Here is an 18,970-nt window from a genome sequence, read left to right as displayed (position 1 = left end):
CCTTGACATACTCCTTTCCCAATTTAGAACCAGTCTGTTTTTCCACGTCCAGTTCTAACTGTTGATTCTTGACCTGCACATAGATTTCTCAGCTAAGGTGGTCTGGTGTTCCCATCTCTTGAAGAATTTTCCACAGTTTGTTGTGATCCACACAGTCAAAGGCTTTGGTGTAATCAATAAATCATAAAGAAAGAAAGAAAGTGAATTCGCTCAGTTGTGTCCGACTCTTTGCAACCCCATGGACTACAGCCTGTCAGGCTCCTCCGTCCATGGAATTTTCCAGGCAAGAGTACTGGAGTGGGTTGCGTTTCTTTTTCCAGAGGATCTTCCTGACCCAAGGATGGAACCCGGGTCTCCCCCATTGCAGGCAGGTGCTTTACCATTTGAGCCACCAGGGAAGCCCCTAATAAAACAGAAGTAGATGTTTTTCTGGAATTCCCTTGTTTTTCGATGATCCAAAGGATGTTGGCAATTTGATCTCTGGTTCTTCTGCCTTTTCTAAATCCAACTTGAATATCTGGAATTTCGCGATTCAGGTACTCTTGAAGCCTGACTTGGAGAATTTTGAGCATTACTTTACTAGTGTGTGAGATGAGTGCAGTTGTTTGAACATTCTTTGGCATTGCCCTTCTTTGGGATTGGAATGAAAACTGATGTGATTGCATTCCACTAATCTTGATGTGTGTGTGTGTGTGTGTATGTGTGTGTGTGTGCTAAAGGTAGGACTCTGTGAAAGAGGAAGTGTTAGTTGTGCAGTTGTGTCTGACCCTTTGTGACCCCATGCACTGTAGCCCGCCAGGATCCTCTGTCCATGGAATTCTCCAGGCAAGAATACTGGAGTGGGGTGCCAGTCCCTTCTCCAGAGGATCTTCCAGACCCAGGGATCAAACCCAGGTCTCCTGCATTTCAGGCAGATTCTTTACTATCTGAACTACCAGGGAAGCCCTTATATGCTTTCAATTACCATCAATAGTATCCAACTCATATATTCTGACCTCACAATAAGCCTGATATTAACATTGTAGCTGACAAATACAAGCTACTGTTAATAAAGTAATGACTATTTTCTAAGGTATCTGGCTTTGAAGGCAATGACTATTGAATGATAATTTATACAATTATTTAAGTTCTAAGGCCTATTTCTACTTGAACCTAAGAATAATATTATGGTATAGTCAGAGTCTGATATGATCATTATCCCCATATCAGACTCCATTTTATGGATAGGGGCCTGAGCTCCAGAGAGATTAGGTGGTTTTTCCAAGATCAAATTATGTCAAGACTAAAGTTTGGGGCCCTTCCCCCTGTTCTCTAAGGTGGCAGAGGAAATTTAAGGGTAAGCCAGTTGTGTAAACCAACATACTCTCTTTGTAAATATAGGTCTGGATTGCTGAAAGTCATGGTGGGGTAGGTACAATGGAAATAAGAGAGGGATCCATGAAAGTGAAGAAGCTCTAAAAGAAGAAGTGTGGAGGTGGACAGACCAGGGATGGAGAAGGGCTAGGAAATCACTCAACAAACATTTATTGAGAAGTTACTATTCCACTGCAAGATGTTACTTGCTTAGGCTGTGAAACACTGGTGAGGAAGATCTAAAGTAGCCAATAGAGCTCTGACTTGATGGATCTGACCCTATAGCTGTGACTTAGAATCATAATCCTAAATATTTTGAATTTTCCTCAATGGTATCCTATCCACTATCTCAGCTGAGCCTCAAAAAGCTCTACTGACTCCTTGAGATGTGGCATAATATAATAGAGAAGAGCCTGGACTCTGAAACTATGCAACCTGGGGTCAAATCTCACTTGTGTTACTTTCCAGCTGGGTGGCCTTTGCAACTTGTTTAATCTGTGCCTCAGTTTTTTGTTTATTTGTTTTAAATTTATGAAGAAGATCATAACACATACCTCTGGAGTTGTTATAAGAATTAAAATAAAGTACATATAAAGTACTTAGACAATGTTTGTCATATGAAAAGTGATCAATAAAGGTAGTTATTATTTAGGCTCAAAGAATATTCTGGAACACATTGTACAGATATAAAAATTAAATCTCAGAGAAATGAGTTGATGTTTTCAAAGCCACAGAAAGTCAATGATTTATTTCATCCCTGAACACAATTCTTTCTTTCCTAATGTTTCCAGTAGCCTAATTAAATGCAAAAGTGTTTTTTTCTAGATATCTTCCCTATTCTGGGCTTCTTCTTTAGTCCAGTGATTTTAGTGAAAGTGTGGATGTCATAGACAGAGACCAGAGGCACAGCAGACAGCCCTCATCCGTGGCCTACTGAGTGTCCTCACTCGTTCCAACTAACTTGAAGAAAGCCCTCTTTACATCCTTGTTCCGGAGACTGTAGATGATGGGGTTGAGGAAGGCAGAAATGACATTGTAGAACAGAGCCAGCTTCTTGTCATCTTCTGGGGAGGCTTCAGAGCCAGGCCTCATGTACATGACCATACATGGAATACAAAACATGGTGACCACAGTGATGTGTGAGGCACAGGTGGAGAAGGCCTTGATTCGGCCCTGGGTGGAGCGAATCTTTAGAATAGCAATGAAGATGCGAACATATGAGGCCAGAATGAGGGACAACGGAATCAGGAGCAATACAAAGCCCAAGATAAAGTCCACTTGGTCATTGAGGGATGTATCTGCACAAGCCAACTTCAAGACAGCAGGAATTTCACAAAAGAAGTGGTTGATCTCATTGGGGCCACAGTAGGGCAGATTCATTGCAAAGACTGTGTAGACGAGGGCGCAGGTGAGACCACAGAGGGCAGAGCTGACTGCCAGGAGTACACACAGGGTTTGGCTCATCTTGACCCCATAATGGAGTGGGTGGCATATGGCAACATATCTGTCATAGGCCATAGCTGCAAAAATCCAGGTCTCAGTGATGCCCAAGGTTAGGAAAACATACATCTGGACCACACACCCAACATAAGAGATAGTTTTACTCTTGCTTACTAGATGGATCAACATCTGGGGCACTGTGGTGGTAGCATAGCTGAGATCCAATAGAGAGAGGATGCTGAGGAAGAAGTACATGGGGGTGTGGAGCCGTGCATCTGCTCTGATCAAGGTAACAATGAGACCATTGCCCAGGACTGTAAATAAGTAAAGGAAGAGGAAAAGAAAGAAAAGGATCCAGTTGGTTCTGGGATTTCTGGAGAAGCCCAGGAGGATAAACTCGGTTACAGAGCTTTGATTTTTCCAACTTTGGCTATAGGCGGCCTTCCTACTGGGGAAAGAAAAGGGCAAAAACCACTACAATATTGTAAAGTAATTAGCCTCCAACTAATAAAAATAAATGAAAAAAAGGACATATTCCTACATACCTTGTGGTCTCAGTGAGAGAATGCCGTGTAAGATCCACAGTTGCAGGGACTGAAGGCATCTCAGAACTAAGCAAGCAATCAAACCAAGATATCCTTCTCCATGCCAGGGAACATTCTGTCCAAATTGGCTTCACATTGCTCTAGGCACTTGGTAGGGATTATAGAAATAATATTGATCTGTCTAATTAGCTTTAATAAAGTTCCAAGGGCCCTATGGAAAAAACGTACATGGCATAAATCTTATTTTGAAGAACACACACACATACCCATCCCATACACCAAAGGAAGGAGGCTAGGGAAATATTAAATGTTTTACGGTAAACCAAAAAGTTGTAGAGCACTCTATAGTTCCTAAAGTCTTTCTTTCAAATGTCAAGAGAAGCAGGTGCTACCAAGGACAGTGTAAAGGTGAAACAAACAAAAACCCTTGCTTCTTGCCTTTGCCTTCCTCTCTGATGCTGTACCTTTGAAAACCCACATACCATAAATTTTCAGAAAAAGGGGAAGTTTCAAGGAAGATATTTTGGGAAAAGAAATCTTTCCTATAGAACTTTTATTTCCCTCACTCCCACCATTCCAGCATTACCTGCAGTGGTTACAACTGACATATAAAGACAACCAGAGACTCAAGAATTGAAACCTAGAGAACATGTCTGTGCTCCTGGCATTTCTCAAGAAAATGAAGCTTATTTACCTGGAAATTAGGTGCCTGTGTGTCACGAAGCTTTTCTTGAAAACTAGTAAGGACTCCTCCATAGCCATGTTACTCACAGGAGAGAGTTGAGCATTGCGTCGGAATGGATCTTCAGTGTGATTTGAACTCAATCCTCCATCTCACCTTGGCCGGCCTAGACACAGAACACAAGGCTGACCATCCTTTTTTCTTAGTCATTTTGCAACAGAACCATAACTGCTGGATACACACCTTTTCCAGACACCAAAGAAGGAAATGGTCTTTTATGAAATGGCATTCTATGAAAATGTTTTAATAAATGTGATCTCATTTGATTATCACCACAACCCACTGAGGTCAGTATCACTACTTCCTTTTCATAAAATCACCTGTCCAAGGTTAGACAGAGTAAATGATGGAGCCAGGACTCAAAGTCCAAGTCCCAAATGTGTCCCTCACACCAATTTCATGCAGGGTTTAACCGGTTTCCCTGATGGCTCAGACGGTAAAGTGTCCTCTTGCAAATAAATATAGGAGGCCTGGGTTTGATTCCTTGGTTAGGAAGATCTCCTGGGGAAGGGAAAGGCTATCCACTCCAGTATTCTTGCCTAGAAAATCCCATAGACAGAGGAGCTTGATGGGCTATAGTCCATGGAGTCACAAAGAGTTGGACATAACTGAGTGACTAAGAACACACAAACACAAAATAGACCCACTTCAGGTAACTTCGTGAGAGAAAGCTGACCTGTGTATCAACACTTTTAGAGAGCAGAAAGTTCATATTGCAAAACGTTGCAAATTATCAAGTGTTTTTCATAGGGAATCTCAAAACTTTGGATCAGAATTTCAACATTTAGAGCATTGCACTGGCATGACAAATCTGGCTGATAGCTCACAATTTGTGTTAAAATAACACTACATAAAGCCGTGGACAGGACTCAGGCTTGGATAAATGAGAAAAATTATATTAATACTCACATTAGAGGCTGTTTGCAGTAGTATAAGAATTAGTGGATATGGTTCATGCTTTTCTCTCATTTAAGAATTTACTCAATTGTCATCTTTGCAGGGAAGACTTGAATCTTTCCTGATCATCTTGTTTGAATCTGAAATATCCCATACTCCGTACATTTTCTGCTTTATCTATCTTCATAATAGTTAGCAACTTCTAATGTACAAAATGATTTTTTGAAATCATCAGTTTCCCTCACAAGAATTCAGGAATTTTTATCTTCTTGATTTATTCTATATTACCAGGTTCTAGAGCAGTGCCTAGCATATAGGCATTTTAAATGTTGGATAAATGAAAGGGCTGAGTCCAAGCTGACCCACCAAGGGCATCAGTTGGTGCTATTTGTACTTAGGGGAGCTATCCTTGTTGTTGAACTTTGCTTCCTAGTGAGCTAGCAATGGAGTTGACCACATTCTGAGGCTTTCCTTTGGATTTACATAGCTATCAACAGATTTCTTTCCTGGTGGCTCAGTGGTGAAGAATCCAGCTGCAATGCAAGAGACAAAGGAGACATAGGCTTGATCCCTGGGTTGGGAAAATCCCCTGCAGAAGGAAATGGCAACCCATTCCAGTATTCTTGCCTGGGAAATCACATGGACAGAAGAGCTTGGAGGGCTACAGTCTATAGGGCTGCAAAAGAGTCAGACATGACTTAGCGACTAAACAACAGATTTCTGAACTCGGACTGGTCCAGACCATTTACATACATTATCCATGGTCATCCCACAAAGTCAATACCTACTATTAGCTGCATTTTACAACTAAGGAAACTGATATTTATCAGAGTTAAGCAAAAAACCCAAGGGCCACCCAGAGCACTGTTTTTAACTTTTGAACCTGCAATTTAAAAGGAAAAACACAAACTAGAGCTTCTCTATACAGAGAAAAGAGCTTATCAGTAAGGAATCCATGAAACCTTGTTATTTATGAAAGAATGGAAGAGGCTGAGAAAGCTTAGCTGGGAGACTTATGAGGAACTTAAGAGATCTCACTAAATATTCTGATGGTTGTCATGCATAAAAAGGTAGAAATGTGTACTGTATATTCCTGAAGGGAAGAAAATTGGAAATATTTGGCAAAAGTTGCAAAAAGGAAAATTTTAAGCTCAGCTACAAAAAAAAAAAAAAAAAAAAAAACACAAGAAACTTGTGGTGATTAATACTATTCAATAATGAGTAGTATCTTCATTTTTCATTTTCAAGCATAAGCTATAAGGCCATGTCACTCAGGTATAGTATCACTGCTTTGGATGTGAGACTTTGATGTATTACATTAAAATTAAGCTTTGTCATAAACATCCTAAGATTACAAAGCTCAATGACACCAAGATTCATAGAATCTATCATTTTAGGGGCAACTTCTCACTATGTACCCAACCTCATAACAGAGTCTAGAGTCAAAACAAAGTCATATGTTAATAATGAGAACCAAGGAAGTCTGAAAGAAAGTGAGAATACAGTATTTATCAACTGTAATATAAAATTTCAAAAGATAGTTTAAAGTTCCTCCTGTCTTATTTGTGCAGATATGGAACTCCCTTGGGAGCTATGATTGATACCTAGGAGGGAGGGGTTACTCTCCTGCTCCTGAGAAGGTCCCACCTAGGCTCTATCCAGAAAGAAGAAAGGAAAGCTTAGGAAAAATAGCAGACTACAAGCTGAAGGGAGAACACTATTATAAACCCTGCATTAAATCTTTGTTATGCTTTCTTGTTTAAAGTTCTTTATTCTTGTGTCCTTTGAGAGAATGTTCTAAGAATCAAACTGGGAAAATATAGACAATTTTAGAAGTTGTTAAGTAGCAACTATATGTAAATCACAGGAGGACTACACAACATCCAGGACAGAGTGGAGAAGAGAAACATTTCAGAAGAATATTTTCGCTGAAGAAGAAGAGGAGTGTCTTCCCTGATCTTTTCTGTTGTAGTCTTTTTTCCATCCAACCCAATCTACACACTGCCAGAATGACTTTCAAAAAAGGCAGAGATGATCATGATATTCCCCTGTTTACAAACCCTAAAAAAAACTCTCACTATCTATGAGCTAATGCCTAAATTCCTTAGCTTGGTTTTCAAAACTTTGGAACTTGATTCTTATCTACCTGGCATTCTAGCTTTATTTCCTCTTTTTTGATTCATCTTGTGTGCTTTATATGACTTGTTAACTAGGAATGGAATGATTTTTGCTTTTTGATATGGTTGAAAAAATATTCATTTATGTCTGTGGCTGCTTTGCCTTACAACAAGAGTTGAGAAACTGTAATAGAGGTCATATATGTCCCACAGAACTTAAAATATTTACGATCTGATCCTTTACAAGAATGGTTTGCTCTCTCCAGCTGAAGGCAAACCAGCTCATTCATGACCCTCCAAATAGTCCAGGTCCTTTCACAAATCTATTTTCCGTGAGGCAGTATGAACCAAGGAGACAGTAGGGCTCTGGGGTCAAATTTGGTTTGAGTCCCGCTCTGCCACTTACCAACAGCACAACCCAGAGAAAGTCATTAATCTCAAATCCCATTTCATCATCTGCGAAAATGGGAGAATAGCATATAACTTGAAGGTTTTTGTGACGATTAAATGATATTTTAAGTGTATGTAAACTATAGCAATAAGTGTCAGTTATTATTACTGCTAATGTTAAATCACCCTCCAGTTGAAACGGCCTCCCCTGCTTTTATCTCTTGGTAAAAATCCTATTCATGGAAGTATTCTGTAAGTCTCCTCATAACTTCTTCTTCCTCTGGGCTCTGATACACCTTTAATGTGCTTTTATTATTCCCCACACCCGTATACACACCAGTTTGTGGAATTCCTTGAAGATGAAAAACCATATCTTACCTTCCTATCTCCAATTCTTAGCACAATGTATGGGTCGTTGCTAATAAATGTCAGATTAATGCCTTTGTGAAGTTATGTCAATGGCATAAGAGTGAGTTTATTGCAAGAATGGACTCCCAGTCCAATGGTTTCCCCATCACTTTCTCTTTCAAAATTACTACCCAGGTCTTCTTTCTCGGTGACGTCTACCTGGGTTATCCATGCCCAGAATAACTAAAATCCTCTTCTTGGCAAGTTGGTAACTGAAATAACATTAAAAGGGAAACAGGAAAAATGAAATCAAGAACACACAGGCAGTCCTTGTATTATCTTCCTCAAATGTGCTTCTCTTCCAGTCTTAGTCTGTGCAACTAGACATGTCATTAGGTAGGGGATGAAGCAGAGATAAAACCCATTTTCATTAAGCGCTCATTGTGGGCCAATTAGTTTACATCCAGGATAAGAAAATCATTAAGAGTATGGTACTATAGTCCACGAGGTCCGAAAGAGTTGGACATGACTGAGTAACTGAACACAGCACATATGGCACTAGAATCAGACTTGGGTTTGAGTACTGACTCCATTGCTAATTAGTAGAGTGACCTTGGGAGTGTTACCTAAACTGTGTGTGTCTACATCTTCTTCTAGAAACCTGTGATAATGATATCACTAATCTCAAAGGATTGTCTTAATGATTAATTGAAACAGCACATGTAAATTTGCTTAACACTAAGACTGCAGAGTATTGCTCTAAAGTGAGTAGTTATTATTATTGTTACTATTTTATCCCACAACAAGTCTTTCTAAAAAGCTATGAGTTTTTAGAAAAAAGGAAATTGGGAAACAGGGTAGCTTTTCTGATATTGCACTGTTTTAAAGGGCACAACCCAGGTCTTTCTCCAAAGTCCACTCTTCACTGGGCTCTGCTGCTTCTGCACCATCTACAAGTGATGCTCTGTCAGGACTATTGCTGACAGAGATCTGGTGGGAGAACCCACCCCAGGATTCTGGTTTTGTCTTTCATGCCCTTACCTGTCTTTTCACCCTCACCTTATCCCAAGTCCAATACACACCCTTCCTCCACACCCATGTGCTATAACTGCCTTGGGTATAAGAGAATCCTGTTTTAGCTACTCTCCAGAAGTTGCCACATCTCAGCAACTCCCTGGGAAATACCTAATTGGTGTATTAATGAGGCCCATGGGTATTGGGGATCAAAGAGTCCCTAAGGGTGCAGCCAAATAGATCCTGATGTCACCTCAGGAGTCTTCTAATCCTAAGGGACACCATTCCTCAAGGGATTGTTCAGTAAGCAGGGAGTCATCTGAATAGAGAAAGAAGGGCTAAATGTGCCTCCAAAGGAATCCTAAGAATTGGGGAGAACTAGAACTACAGAAAGGAGAAGGCAATGGCACCCCACTCCAGTACTCTTGCCTGGAAAATCCAATGGATGGAGGAGCCTGGTGGGCTGCAGTCCATGGGGTTGTGAAAAGTCGGACACGACTGCACGACTTCACGTTCAATTTTCACTTTCATGCACTGGAGAAGGAAATGGCAACCCACTCCAGTATTCTTGCCTGGAGAATCCCAGGGATGGGAGCCTGGTGGGCTGCCATCAATGGGGTCGCACAGAGTCGGACACAACCTGATGTGACTTAGCAGCAGCAGCAGAACTCAGAAGCAGTGTGAAGTTTTGTCCCTTTACTCAGGCCTCCAGGTGGGGGCATGCTAGATGAGTACAGCTAGGCAGTTAATACCAGGACCCAAGTTTTAGCTGCTCTGCTGGTATTTCCCCCCATTTATCCGGCATGAAGTGATGGGACTGGATGCCATGATCTTAGTTTTCTTAATATTTAGTTTTAAGTCAACTTTTTCACTCTCCTCTTTCACCCTCATCAAGAGGTTCTTTAGTTCCTCTTCACTTTCTACCATTAGAGTGGTATCATCTGCAAATATGAGGTTGCTGATATTTCTCCCAGCAATCTTGATTCCAGCTTGTGATGCATCCAGCCTGGCATTTTGCACAATGTACTCTGCATATACATTGAACTGTGGTGTTGGAGAAAACTCTTGAGAGTCCCTTGGACAGCAAGATCAAACCAGTCAATCCTAAAAGAAATCAACCCTGAATATTCATTGGAAGGACTGATACTGAAGCTCCCTCCTTTGACCACCTGATGCAAAGTACTGACTCATTGGAAAAGACCCTGATGCTGAGAAAGATTGAAGGCAGGAGGAGAAGGTGATGGTAGAGGGTGAGATGATTGGATGGCATCATTGGCTCAATGGACATGAATCTGAGCAAACTCTAGGAGATAGTGAAGGATAGGGAAGCCTGGCGTGCTGCAGTCCATGGGGTCACAAAGAGTTGGATACGACTCTTAGTATGTGTCTCTCCCCCACTAGACTGGGACTTGCATTATTTATGCCTGCATCCACAGAACCTAGCATTATGCCTGACATGAGATGCCAGTAAGCATCAATTAATATTTGATGAATGAATAAATGATGCCAACATCATGGCTCACTTTCTTTTCTCTGATAACAGGTATTTTTCAAGTCATCTTTATTTCTTTCTGCTATAAAGACAATCTGTGCTGATTGTAGAAATTTTAGAAAGTAGAGAAAAATGTGACCAAAAATAAAAATCAATTGTAATCTTACTATCCAGAGAGAGCCAATGTTAACATGTTAATATATATCCTTTCAGGCTTTTAAATATGAATGTATGCATATTTTATAAAAATTGGATTAACTTTATACATACAATTTTACATTTTGAATTTTTCCACCTAACATTATATCATACTTTTCACTGTAATTGAATAATGCTTTAAATATGATAAATAATATTAGTTGCATAGTATTTCATAAAGTTGACATATGATATTTGCAGCTGTTTCAAATCATTCTTTTTTAATATTTACTCTACTATTTATTTTATTTTTACTTCTTTGAGTCTTAGTTGTGGTATGCAGGATTTTCATTATGACATATAGGACCTTTCATTGTGGAGCACGATTTCTCTCTAGTTGAGGCACACAGGCTCTTTTGCCCCACAGCATGTGGGATCTTGAGCTTCCCAGATGGCGCTAGTGGTAAAGAACCTCCCTGCCATTGCAGGAGACATAAGAGGCTGGGGCTCCATCCCTGGGTCAGGAAGATTCCCTAGAGGAGGGCACAGCAACCCACTTCAGTATTCTTGCCTGGAGAATCCTATAGACAGAAGAGCCTGGTTGGCTAGAGTCCATGGGGTCAAAACTGAAGTGACTTAGCATGCACATGTGGGATCTTAGTTCCCTGACCAGGGATCAAACCCATGTCCCCTGCACTAGAAGGCAGATTCTTAACCACTGGAACACCAGGGAAGTCCTCCAATAGTTCTTTGATGAATATATTTGAACAGAAAACTTTGTCAATGTTTCTGACTTTGTTCTTAGTGTTGCCAGGAAAAGCCAGTTCTGACTCCCTGTTGGAACTGTCATTTTGACTTGCTTTGCATTGCTTTTGTTATTATAATCATACATAATGGCCTGTCTCAGAATCTTGCCCCTCTCACTCAGTTCAGTCACTCAATCATGTCTGACTCTTTGCGACCCCATGGACTGCAGCATGCCAGGCTTCCCTGTCCATCACCAACTCCCAGAGCTTACTCAAACTTATGTCCATTGAGTTGGTGATGCCATCCAACCATCTCATCCTCTGTCGTCCCCTTCTCCTCCTGCTTTCAATCTTTCCCAACATCAGGATCTTTTCCAATGAGTCAGTTCTTCATATCAGGTGGCCAAAGTATTGGAGTTTCAGCTTCAGCATCAGTCCTTCCAATGAATATTCAGGACTGATTTCCTTTAGGATGGACTGGTTGGATCTCCTTGCTGTCCAAGGGACTTGTCCCTCTGCCTGATTATTAAACTAAAGTGCCTTTGCTCAGAACTCTGTACTTGTGTAGATGGCAGGAAGGAAGAAATTAACACATTCTGTGCCTAAGACTTGCCATTCTGGGAGATATTTGCAAGATTAAACAGTTTTTTTATATTGTTTCATCACCTCCCCCCACCTCTGATCCACAAAAGAACCTGGTATCCAGACCCTGATAGATGATATGGCTCTTTTGAGACATCAGTCTGCCATCTTCTCAGTCAGCAAGCTGGGACTCTGTAACATTAGGACAAAGTCCTAGAAGTGAAATTTCTGGACCTGATTATAACATTGTGAAGGTTCATGATACAGATTATTATATGCTTTCCATATGATATTTTTATTAAGTAAATGAATATATGTAAAATTCTTAAAACTTTATTGGCACAAAAGTGTTTAGTAAGTACAGACATAATTCCTTATTTAACAGATTTATTGAGTGCCTACTCTGTGGAAGGCACTGCTCTGAAAAGGTAGAGCCAATGATATTCTTTTCAGTAACAAACATGAGTGTAAGTCTTACTGTATACTTCCCAGCATTGGGCATCATCATTTACATAAACTTTGCTAGTTTGATGATGAAAATGATTCAATTCATCTTTATTAATAACAAAGTAAAACATTTCTTCCATGTGATGATAGCTGAACAAGATGTAATCCTTTTTATCTCCTCGCCATTCTTATCTGGAGAATTCCATGGATAAAGGAGCCTGGCAGGCTATAGTCTATGGGGTCACAAAGAGTCTGACATGACTGAGTTGCACACACACTTTTTGTATCTGCCAGTGTTTCTTACATTTTGCTAGTCTGAATCCATCAACTCTTCCACTCACTGACTTCATCTTCCCTTTCTGACTGGGTGGACTGTTACGCCTTCACTCGTAAAATATCCATTGAAGGCCAGTAGGTAAGCAGCATGGGCTAGATTCTAGGGATACAGCACTCAACTAGATAATCAGGATCCCTGCCTTGTGGAACTTGCTGTCTAATAGAGAACTCAGAACCATGTGCCTTTGTTATTATGAGAGTTACAGCATGCTTTGGAAGGTTAACCCACTCTGGGAGCTCAAGGAAAGGCTTCTTTGAGCAGCTGCAGTTTAATCCAAGACCTGACGGATGAATAGGACATCAATGGCATAATGGGGTGAGGTTAAGGGTGAGAAGAGAAGGCATAGCCTATGTAGAAACCCTGAAATGAGTGGGAAAGAGCATGACACATTCAAGGCAAAGATAGAAATCCAGCTTACTTGGAGTGAGAGAAAGAGGAGCAGAGTGACCTGAGATGAGTCTGGGAAGGCCACGGGGGCCAGATTGTACATGGCCTCATTCACCCTGTCTCCTCCCTTGGCCAGGAGTCCTGCAATGTCCATGTCTTTGCCCTAACTGACCTATTACCATGAGTGCAGTTTCCGGAGGGTATTGTACCTTTCTCAAGATTCAGCCACAAGTCATTCATGACCTAATACCAACTGACCTAATACCATGAGTGCAGTTTCTGGAGGCTATTGTACCTTTCTCAAGATTCAGCCACAAGTCATTCCCCAATGCTCATTCCTCTGTTTCAATCAAAGATTTTAATGGCTCAGATACCCTTCTTTTGTAAATCACCGAGACTAGAACAAGATGAAAATAAAAGATTGATATGCCTGGAAGACACTACATGATAGGTCTGTCCCCAACGGCCTGAATAAAGTTGAGATTCCAGGCTGGGCATGGGGATGGGGAGGTACTGGTGCTGGTGGGTCATATGAATGAGTGTTTAGGGCATTGACTGTGTATCATGAGTCTTGTTCCTCTGACCCCCCAGCACCTCTTTCACAGCCTCATTCTGGGGCCCTGCCCCAGCCCATCACCTTGAGGAAAGCCCTCTTCACATCTTTGTTCCGGAGGCTGTAGATGATGGGGTTGAGGAAGGCAGAGATGACATTGTAAAACAGGGCCAGCTTCTTGTCCTCTTCTGGGGAGGCCTCTGAGCCAGGCTTCATGTACATGACCATGGCAGGCACACAGAACATGGTGACCACAGTGATGTGGGAGGCACAGGTGGAGAAGGCCTTCAGCCGTCCCTGGGCTGAACGAATCCTTAAGATGGCAATGAAGATATTGATGTAAATGACAAGGATGAGAGAAAGTGGAACCAGGATGACATTAAAGCCAAGAATGAAGTCTACCTGGTCATTGACTGAGGTGTCTGCACAGGCCAGTTTCAAGACAGCAGGGACTTCACAGAAGAAGTGGTTGATCTTGTTGGGACCACAGTAGGGCAGACGCATGGCAAAAACAGTGTAGACAAGAGCAGAGACGACACCCCAGAGTCCACAGAACAAGACCATTACCCTACACAGCCATGGACTCATGATGACCTTGTACCTGAGTGGGTGGCAGATGGCCACATACCTGTCTATAGACATGATGGCAAAGAGCCAGGACTCAGTAATGCCTAACACCAAGAAAATGTACATTTGGGCCACACAGCTGGCAAAAGAGATGGTCTTCTTCTGGCTTGCCAGATGTGCCAACATCTGGGGCATAGTTGTGGTGGTATAGCCCAGATCTAACATGGAAAGGGTGACAATGAAGAAGTACATGGGTGTGTGGAGGTGCGAGTCCAGGGAGATGAGGATGATGATTAAACCATTGCCCAGAATGATCAGCAGGTAGGTTGTCAGGAAGGCTGAGAAGAAGAGAGGAGTGGTTCTGGGGCTGAAGGAGAAACCCAGAAGGATGAATTCAGTCACAGAAGACTGATTAGGCTCTTGCATTGTGTTCTACTTCTGAATGAAAAAGAAAGACACCACTTTAGACAGAAGATTAGCTAAACTATGTACCAGGATAAGTGTTGCTGATGGGGTTGGGGTAGTGGTCAGTGTCCAGTTACAATGAAACATCATGATCCCCCATGACAGGTTATTTTACCTCCCCTTGTCCACTGCCACCACTTTCAGGGAAGTTATGAAGAGGAAAGGGCTTCCACATGGCCTGGCTCTGCCTCTGACCCACCAGCAATTCCTCATCTCAGCCTCACTTTACTCAGCTATGAAGTGAAAGCATCAGGTAGGTGATCTTTACCTCCTCTTAGCAGCCTCTTCAGGCTTCCCTGGTGGCTCAGAGGTTAAAGCGTCTGCCTCCAATGCGGGAGACCCAGGTTCAATCCCTGGGTTGGGAAGATCCCCTGGAGAAGGAAATGGCAACCCACTCCAGTATTCTTGCCTGGAGAATCCCATGGACGGAGGAGCCTGGTAGGCTACTGTCCATGGGGTCGCAAAGAGTCGGACACGACTGAGTGACTTCACTTTCACTTTTCACTTTCAGCAGCCTCTTCTCCTTAGTAAGGCAGCCAAGTGTTTAGAGATAAACATTGTCATACAGATTATGCAGTTTGGCAAATTACAGTGAGAAAAACTACTTGGTCTTGTTGAGGACATCAGTTTATTTTTCCACTTTAATTACACCCTCAGATTGCTCCCAGTGAGGACAGCTCTCTGACCAACACCTACTCCATCACAAGTCATGGTGTGTTAGAAGGCACACTGAGTGCTAAGTCCCGATTTTAAGGTTTATTAAGTGAATGACCTTGAGTAAGCACTTTACCCTGCCCTCTAACCCTTTGAGGCCACTTCCTTGAGTACAAAATGAGAGTAATTATCTCTTTGTTACAAATTTGCTGCAAAGATTGACTGGTATTTTGGCATGAAAGCATCATACAGAGGACCTAATGTGACAGATACATAATAAATGTAAATTGCATTTCTGGATGGTTCTCCATATACAGGTAATAGGATTCAGGTCCAAGCTATGCAAGCAAACATCTTGAGAACTACTTCACCATATTTGATGCTCACAATCAATTTTCACTCCCCTAGATGCCTACCTTCTGTTTCTTCTCCCCACAAAAGCCAGCATTTCATTCCATCCTTTAACTTCTTACTGACTCTTAGCTCTTCCCCAACTTCGCCTTCCTGAACCTTCATTTCTTCATGCAGAACAGGAAGAAGCCAGCATCACTGAAGAGGTGTCATGTGTATTGTGTACTCAGGGAATGAAGCAATCTTGAGGCTGTCAGTATTATTCCTTCTCCTGGTACCATTATATTGGATTCATCCTACTTGTTCTCCAATCTGCTTGTTTTCCTTCAGATACCACTAATGAGTCTTCACAAGAACCTGTGTCTACATCTGCTACACTGGGTGGTTTCTTGACTTTGTTTAAAGGACTGCACGCAATTGGAACCTCTCATATGCTAGGCCCTTTTCTAAGACCTTCACAGACATTATCCAGTAGCTGACAGGTAATTATTCTTATTAAATCCCTTTCACCATAGAGACTTTGTAGATCACATTGTACCCACAGGTTGGCCTCAGTTTCTATATAAAGTATTATGTATTTGGGGCACGTGGTCTCCAAGAAGAGAAACCATACAAGAGTGTGGAAAAGGAGAAAGATTTAGAGACAGAGGGTTTTATTTGAATCCTGTCTCTGGCTTTACTTTCTATGTGAACTTGGGTTGTTAGTTTACTTCCTAGGTCTCAGTTACCTCAACTGTAAAATGGGAATAAAAATATCTACCTTATAAGCCACATTCTTCCTTAGAGGAATTCCAAAGATATGAGAATATTCACTCGTGGGGCCAAGAGTTGACAAATGTGCTGCCATTTCTAAGTTTTCAGTTTTCCCTTATAGTCAATGAATGTGTTTGCTGTTTAAGAGTCTGGTTTCAGTCCATTTTCTCTGCCCTGGACTTCAGAGTACCCATTCTAAAACAAAAATCTGACCGGGCTCCCCCTTCAACCTTTTGGTGACTCCCTTACCTACAGGGAAAAGACTAAGAGAGGTAGACAAATACCCTGGCTTCACTCCTTAAAGCAAGGCTCAGTTTTGTTCACCAGACTCCAAGGTCGATCAGACACTTTAAAGAGATCTCCAGCTGCTGCAAGGACTGAAATGGCATCACAGTCACCTGAGATGCCAGGTACAAGGAGGAGACATAGAAAGGAGATGCATTCCAAGTCTCAGGGGGGTTCTGTCACAGAGATGAGGACCCAGAACTCCAGGATGCCAGCTGGCCAGCTCTTTGGGTTCTGTCTTAACTTAAGGCAAGTCCAAGATAACTTGGAAATTCTGCAGGGCAGACATATCACCCATTAGCAGTTTGACTTCACCGTTCATAATTTTACTTTTCCCCCACAGTAACTTCCTTACTTAATGCAGAGCCTGACAGATGGTAAGACCTTGTAAGTACTTACTGAATGATCTACGTACAGGGAGACGTGGAGAAGCTAGGGTAAAAAGAGAAAAGAAAGAATATAGACATTCTTTCTCTCCCTACACTTTTCGTTCCTGTTCCTCAGAGATGCAGAGAAGATTGTTGCCCAGGAGGAATCAGGGCGTAAGGTGGTTGAAGGAGGAAGATTGGGAGAGTTGGCACCAAGTGCTCTGAATCTCTCAGTGTGGGAAGAAGAAAAAGAACTGGGCAGTGTCACTAGACTGAAAAAGGTTGAAAACTGGAAACAGAATCCATGGGCCAGAGAGCCCTTGGAGCTGACCCCCAGGGAGCAGTGTTGGCTCTCAGGAGCTTCTGGCAGGAAACCTGGGGCAGCTGCTACCTTCATCCACCCACTCTTGCCAGGGCACACCTAGACAAATGCCAGAAACTTTCAACCTCCCCACACACTGAAGACAGATGCTACCTTCAGAGTAAGACCCTGACCCAGTCCTGGTCTTCCCCTCCCAGTCAAATAGGGCTCACCCAGTCCTTCTCAGGTCTGTGTCTGGGAGGGGCCTGAGACTACAGTGGCTGATGGTGAGCTCAGGATAATTTCGGGCCCAGGTCCGGAGCAAGCAGTCCAGAGCATCTTGCTTTGTTGTGTTCTGTGTTGCAGGTCTCTCCCTGAGTCCTTGGTGACACCCCATAGATCTGTTCTGGGCAACTTCAGAGATTCATCAGACGTTGGGGCTGGAGGCAGTCTTGGAGAATCCAGCCCCTACCAGGGCACACATCTTCTCTGCAACCTACCTGGCAAAAGATGTTCCAGCTCCTGTTCACATTCTTCCAAGGACAGCGGGCTGATTGTTTCTCAAGGAAGTTTATGTAGCCTTGAATCTACCCTTCATAAAATACTTTCTCATTCTGAGCTAAAGCTCAGTACTGGTCCATTATGACCCCAGTGGTGTGCTCTCTCAGACTCTGCCCCTGCACTCTCCCACCTCTCCTCTGTTCTCCTGAGTCCCCAGTCTGCATTTCAATGCCATAGGCTTACCTGTCTCACCTCTCCTTATGAGGGTAAGTGGGGCTGTCTGGGTCATCCTCTTCCCCTTGATAAGCTCTCATGCCCTGATCCCACCCTTTCTGCTTAAGCTGATCCCTACTCCCATCTCTTGCATTTAATGCCAGGCAGCAGCCCCAGCAGACTTCCTGCTGGCATCACAGGATGGCCCCGCCTCTCTGCTCAGCGGCTAAGGGCTCCCAGGAAAAACCTCTGGGGAAACATCCGATGCACAAGGATTTGTTGTCAGAGAGACCCGGTCACTGTGACCTGGCCAAGTCATTTAGCTTCCTCTCTGTGAGATGGAGCTGTGTTCCCTGTAACATAACAAGACTTCTCATTGGGTTTCTTTGTGTTGAATAGTGATTATGGGCAAGACATTTGATGTATACTAAATTCATGCAGCATTATTACCCTCATTTTACAGGTACAGAAAAGGAAACTTGGAGCACTAAGCAGGCTGTGTGGAGCTGGGATTCTTTTCAGACCACCAGGCTCTGCTCCTAACCAGCACTGAACCCACTGTCATGATCCAACACAAGTCAGACCAGAGGCGGGGAGTCTCACAGCCTCTCGGGTAGGAAGGACAGAGTCACACGTACAGTGGGAAGTGATTGACTAACTCACTCTAAACTCAAGAGCCACAACTTTTAAAGGCAGAAAGCTCTTTGGGGGCTTCTGTCGGATACATGTTCTCCTGGGGCTAGGAGGGGAAAGGAACCAACATTTACTGAACACCTTCTGTGTGCCCAGCACTTCAGAGGCATCATTCCATTTAGTCCTCCAACTACTCTGTACAAGAAGCACATTATTTCCACATTCAAGAAGAGGACGCTAAAGTTCAGAGCCATGCAAAGCCCTCTCCAAGCACAAACAGCTGAGATCCCCACCTAGGCCTGCCTGATTGTAAAGGGCCGCAAGCTCACTCTGCTTGAGGTGGGCAGTGGG

At 42.6% G+C, this 18,970-nt stretch overlaps 2 protein-coding genes and 1 non-coding gene across 3 annotated transcripts; 1 reads left to right on the top strand and 2 right to left on the bottom strand.

The window, feature by feature from the left end:
• Positions 1-2,283: 2,283 nt before the first annotated feature.
• Positions 2,284-4,100, bottom strand: LOC136150922 (olfactory receptor 2A5-like). The gene is made up of 2 exons (XM_065911838.1): positions 4,033-4,100; positions 2,284-3,238 (listed from the first exon to the last, which is right to left on the bottom strand). The coding sequence occupies exons 1-2, from the start codon at positions 4,098-4,100 to the stop codon at positions 2,284-2,286; spliced, it is 1,023 nt and encodes a 340-aa protein (XP_065767910.1).
• Positions 4,101-13,582: 9,482 nt separating this feature from the next.
• Positions 13,583-14,521, bottom strand: LOC136153208 (olfactory receptor 2A12-like). Its single transcript, XM_065914810.1, has one exon. It carries the CDS (start codon positions 14,519-14,521, stop codon positions 13,583-13,585), a length of 939 nt encoding a protein of 312 aa, XP_065770882.1.
• A 332-nt stretch (positions 14,522-14,853) lies between these two features.
• On the top strand, positions 14,854-14,925 carry TRNAW-CCA (transfer RNA tryptophan (anticodon CCA)). Its single transcript has one exon. It is a non-coding gene; the product is annotated as a tRNA-Trp (tRNA).
• Positions 14,926-18,970: the final 4,045 nt, after the last annotated feature.

This window comes from Muntiacus reevesi, chromosome 1 (assembly GCF_963930625.1).
Source record: "Muntiacus reevesi chromosome 1, mMunRee1.1, whole genome shotgun sequence".
Classification (NCBI taxonomy): Eukaryota; Metazoa; Chordata; class Mammalia; order Artiodactyla; family Cervidae; genus Muntiacus; species Muntiacus reevesi.
The sequence above is the reverse complement of the archived record's forward strand: the minus strand, read 5'-3'. Positions and strand labels throughout refer to the sequence as shown.

Coding starts and splice junctions, on each gene's coding strand:
- LOC136153208 (XM_065914810.1), bottom strand. CDS start 14,521: ATGCAAGAGCCTAATCAGTCTTCTGTGACTGAATTCATCCTTCTGGGT.
- LOC136150922 (XM_065911838.1), bottom strand. CDS start 4,100: ATGGCTATGGAGGAGTCCTTACTAGTTTTCAAGAAAAGCTTCGTGACA. Junction 3,239..4,032: donor CACAGGCACCTAATTTCCAG/GTAAATAAGCTT, acceptor TTTCCCCAGTAG/GAAGGCCGCCTATAGCCAAA.